Here is a 4,793-nt window from a genome sequence, read left to right as displayed (position 1 = left end):
CTCAGAGAAAGGCGGGGGCTGGCTCCCTGTGAGACTCCCAGGGCTCACAGCATCCGGCTCCACAGCCCTGCAGCGCCCTGCAGCGCCCCGCAGCGCCGAGCTGTCTGAGCCCGGAGCCCGCTGCCCAGCCTTGGTGAGACCACAGACCAACCAAGCCATGGGTGTTGCCGTGGCAGCAGGACGCCGAGGGCTGGGTTTCCCTGGAAACAGGAGCCGGACTCGTTGTTGTCGTGGGGATCAGGGAAGCTGTTGGTGGAAGTGTTTCCTGGAGACCTGGCGTGAAGCTCTCCTCCTAAGCAACACACCAGGAGGGCTGGCCTCTGCCCAGACCTCCCGGTCACTCCAGGAGGAGGCTGTGCAGGCCACCCTCCCAAGGGCAGCTAGCTCCCAGACCACGTCCCGTCATCTGGACTCACCCTGCAGCTGTGAGGACGTGTGGAAGGCCGCTGACCCGCAGTGCCGGGGGCCATCTCCGTGGTGGGCTGAGGCCTGAGGAGGGGAAGCCGCCCACGCAGCAGGGCAGGCCTTGTCTTCCCAGCCCTGTGCCTGGACGAGCCCCTGCAGAGTCCCCCCCCACCCCCTGAGCCCTTCCAGGGTGACCTGTCCCCTGCACAACACCTGACCCTGGTGGGGGAGGTCGTTTTCCTCTCTGCTCACCCACGTCGTGAGGGGCTGCCAGGGAGTGGGCCCCGGCCGGGGTGCGGCAGAAGGTCTGTGGGGGATGCGTCTGATGCCAGGGCAGGGCAGCGCCTCGGGGGAGCACAGGAGGAAGGTGTGGCCCTGCTGCCCCCTGCGGGATTGGGCCTGGCCGTGCGGGCGGTGGGCCGGCATCCCACCTGCATTCACTCCCGTCAGGGGCTCCTCCCACCAAGCTGGGGCCTCCCTGAGCCAGGCTGCTGCTGGCAGGAGCCCTCCTGGGAGTGGGCAGCCCCTGGAAGCAGGCCCTGCATCAACAGTGGCCATACCTTTTGAGAGAGCGGCCAGCCTGTGAGGGGACTCTGGGACGGGGCATCCCTGTCTAGAGATCTGAGTTCTTGGAGCCAACCCATCAGAGTGGGAGAGGGCCTGCAGGCCAGGCCAGGCGGGACCAGGTGGTGACGGCTGGCACTGAGTGGGTCAGGATCTGCCGAGGAGGGCCTGCCATGGCCAGGCCACTTCCTTAGACCCCAAATTTAGGCAGAACACAGGGAATGCCTGGGTTCCTCCTGGTGTCCCCAGAGCTCCTGCCACCTCACCCTGAAAGGCCACAGTGCTCCGTGAAGGGCAGGTGGGGCCTCTGGCCAGATACACCCCACTAGGCCTCGGGGCCAAGGTTCCTTGGACCGTCTCTGGGAGTCCTGGCTGGTCCCCCTAGCCCCAGTGCCTCTGGGCCAGCAGTGCTCCAGGTTCAGACACTAGCAGACCCACACATGGCTGGGCACCTCCCTGGGCAGCTTGCCCTGGCACCCAAGGGTGCCTCTAGCACTCCTGAAGTCCTGGGGGCCCTGTGGACATGGGGGTCAGGCCCTCTGTGGGGGAGTAGAATAGAGGACTCTGGTTGCCGGTGTGGTACTGGGTGACCCACAAGTGGTCAGTGAACTGCAGCTGCTCAAAGTGGAGTGGCCTGTGAATCTGTCGTCCTCAGTCCCTGTGCTGCATGGAAAGTCACCGTGTGTGCCGACCGCACACCTCGCTCGGGACCTCCCCTCCTGCCTGCGGCTGACCACCCGCAGGCTGCCCGAGGGGCTCTGCTCAGAGAAAGACCCTCCACAGACAGGCTTACCCACGGTTCTGATAGTGCTGGGACTCTGTGGGGACACAGGGACACAGTGGCTTGTGTTGGGCATGTGAAGATGACTGGGGCTGGCCCAGACATGCTGATGGCCAGGGAGGTCAGCCCTGGCTGTGCTGAGCTGGTGCCCACACCTGGATCCAGAACAGGGCTATGTGTGGTCCAACTCTGGCCCAGCACCTGCAGGGGACACATTTGGACAGAGCCCTCAGAGGCCATGACCAGGTCAGCTGAGCTTGGCGGCCTTTGGGAGTCACTCCTCATGAACAATTGCTGGCGCCCCACGGTGAGCAGGCGGCTCAGAAGTCCAGGCAACTCCCCAGGGCACAGAGTGACTAGGCCAGCAGAGCCGGCGACAGGAAGCTAGTCAGATTCCAGAGTGATTATGGCTGGACGGGCAGTCCTGGAGGCTGTGCGGCTGAGAGACAGGCCGCTGCACTCCCTTGGGCCTCCTCCCTCTTCCCAAGAGTTGCCCCCAAGGTGAACCGTGCTCAGAAGACACGTCAGCCTCTTGGTCCCTGCACACAGCAGGCTAGGTGGCACGGCCTCATTCCCAGCTGTTGACTGAGGAGGAGAGGCCGTTGGAGGGCCAGGGTGGGGCTCGTGCCTCCACGTGAGAAGCACAGGGCATCTCACGGGACTCCCAAGGTCACTTCCCTCTGCAAAGGCTTGCGGTCAGGAGTGGTGTATGATGGTGTCCGATGTGCAGAGGACAGGCCCGCTGGGCACGGGTGCTGTGTTTGGGGGTCTGGCCTGGCGCAGGTCCCGAGAGGTTTCCTGGGTGGAAGAGAGGCCCTTCCCACCCCACACTGACCCGTCGGAAGGGCAAATGCTGCCATTGTGGGCCCTGGGGACAGTCCTGGGGCAGGACTTCTGAGAAGGCTCAGGCTCCTGCCTGCCCCGCCGCCCGGTATCTGTTCTCAGGAGAAGCGCAGACTGAAGACCACCGTGAAGAAAGGGGCAGAGGGCTGCCTGGGGCAGAAGGTTGTGCCACCAGTCATTAAAACCCTACCCCAGGACTTAATTGTGAGAGCTAAAGCTATGCAACTCCTGAAGGATAACAGAGGGAAGAGTCTCACCACCCTGGGTTTGCCACAGTGTTTTAGATATGATACTAAAAGTGCAGACAGTGGAAGAAAAAATAGATAGATTGAGCTTTATTGAAATTATAAGTTTTGATACCTCCAAGGATAGTATCCAGAAAGTGAAAAGACAGAACACTGTGTGAGAAAATATTTTCAAATAATTTATCTGTTCTAGGTAGGATTAAGATCCAGAATATATAAAGAATTCCTACAACTCAAAAACAATAAAACCACCCAGTTAAATGGGCAAAGACAGTGCTACACATATCTCTAAAGAAAATGCACAAAAAGCCAGTAGGACCATGAAAATATCTTGACATCAGTAGTCACTCAGGAAATACAGACCACCACACTGTGGCGAGAGGTGCAGCAGCCCAGAGAGCTCACACACCAGCTCCAAGACCACCAGGTGGGTTCCCCAGGCAAGTGGGGTGTGGGGGGTGCAGGGTCGGCACCTCCGACACCCGGCTCACTCTGTGGACCCTGTTCGGCTGCAGTGTTCCCTCCCCACCAGGCACACTGGAAATTCCTGAGCTACAGGACGCTGCTGTCCCTGCGCTGCACTGAGGTGGAGTCAACACCAACCTGTGTGTCCTGGGCCCTCAAGGCCCCGATGGACCCTGTCGGCTCGGCCTGCGATGCTGACCCCCATCTCACCATCCCTGACCCCGCTGCCCGCCCTGGGGTCTGCAGGTGGTGGGCTTGGGTCCTGCTGCAGGCCTCTGAAGAACCTTGGTGGCCAAAGGCTTCCCGGCCAGTGAGGGCAGGTGCCGCGTCCCTGGCCAGCCCTTGTCCTCTCCCTGCCGATGCCCCGGTGTGTCCCTGCCAGGCCAGGCAGAGCCCGGGTCCAGCTTTCCAGGCCTTCACGATCGGTCATCTCCCAGTGTTGTGCACTCTGAGCATAGGCAAGTGCCCAGCTGCAGGACGCACCCAGGAGGCCAGCTAGCCCCAATCAGAGGGCCTGGCCCTCACGGCTCTGATGTGAGCTGAGGTCTCGGGAGGACAGAGTCCACCAGGACACTGGAGAGGAGCTGGTGTGTGAGCTCCCTGGGTTGCAGTGCCCGATGGCCACAGCTCACCTGCGGCAGGGGATGAGCTAGGCCCTGCTCTTGATAGGTCTCAGAGCCCTGGGTGATTTGGATGGACTGGGGCAGCCGGGAGGCGGCCCTGAGCCTGTCTAGAGGGCTGGAGACGTCGGTGAAACCCAGACGTGTAAGTTCAGAATCTGACATGAGCTGCCCTGGCCTGCAGCCGAGGCTGAGGGTCAGGACAGGGTCACCCAGGCCTGCTGGACCCCAGTGCCCTGCAGGAGGGCCCAGGCCAGAGTCCTGTGGAATCATGGACCGTGGGCACAGCAGTCGCAGTGTTTGGGGGTCCTAGAGCCTGAGCAGCCACCTGGGGGTGGGGTAGATGTGCTCTGGGCAGCCTCAGTGGACAGGAGGGGCCAGGCTGGAGGAAGGAGGGACCTTTCTTGCTGATGGAGGTGTGGAAGCGGGCACCTGCTCATGGGGCTGCAGCCCTCAGAGGGGTTCCAAATGCCAGGAAGGGAGTGGCTGTCCCTGTCCCCAGCCGTCCTCTGGTCTGACCTGGGGCCACTGCAGGGGGTAGTGTCCCGAGTGCTTGTGTGGGGCTGTCTCCATGTCACTGTTGCAGATGTCCCAGCTGCTGAGCAGCCTTTGCACACGGCCAGCTGGGGACCAAGGGTGGCGGGGGTGGCCCTTCCGGCTGGTCCAAACTTGCCCAGCTCTGTGCAGGGAGGAGGCGGGCAGGTGCCGAGCAGGTGTGGGGGTGGAGGGAGGCTCTCCAGGCAGAGGCGGGGCTCCGAGCAGGCTGCGTCCCCCAGCACCAGGCAGCTCGGCTCCCAGTCCAGGTGGGTGCTGGTCCCCCGAGGAAGGCTGGGCTGGTGGCCGATGGCAGAGGGGGACGCAGAGTCACAC

At 62.5% G+C, this 4,793-nt stretch overlaps 1 protein-coding gene across 1 annotated transcript in view; it reads right to left on the bottom strand.

Moving 5' to 3' along the window:
- CROCC2 (ciliary rootlet coiled-coil, rootletin family member 2) overlaps positions 1–831 on the bottom strand; it is a gene marked incomplete at its 5' end in the record, with an annotated part of 60,120 nt that extends 59,289 nt beyond the window's left edge. The window contains 3 exons of the mRNA XM_081261762.1: positions 49–200; positions 417–489; positions 658–831. Coding sequence (XP_081117888.1) covers positions 49–200; positions 417–489; positions 658–831 — 399 coding nt within the window. The remainder of the gene's footprint in view (positions 1–48; positions 201–416; positions 490–657) is intronic.
- Between the last annotated feature and the right edge of the window lie 3,962 nt (positions 832–4,793).

This window comes from Spermophilus citellus, assembly GCF_964194105.1.
Source record: "Spermophilus citellus genome assembly, chromosome: 11".
NCBI classification, from domain to species: domain Eukaryota; kingdom Metazoa; phylum Chordata; class Mammalia; order Rodentia; family Sciuridae; genus Spermophilus; species Spermophilus citellus.
The sequence above is the reverse complement of the archived record's forward strand: the minus strand, read 5'-3'. Positions and strand labels throughout refer to the sequence as shown.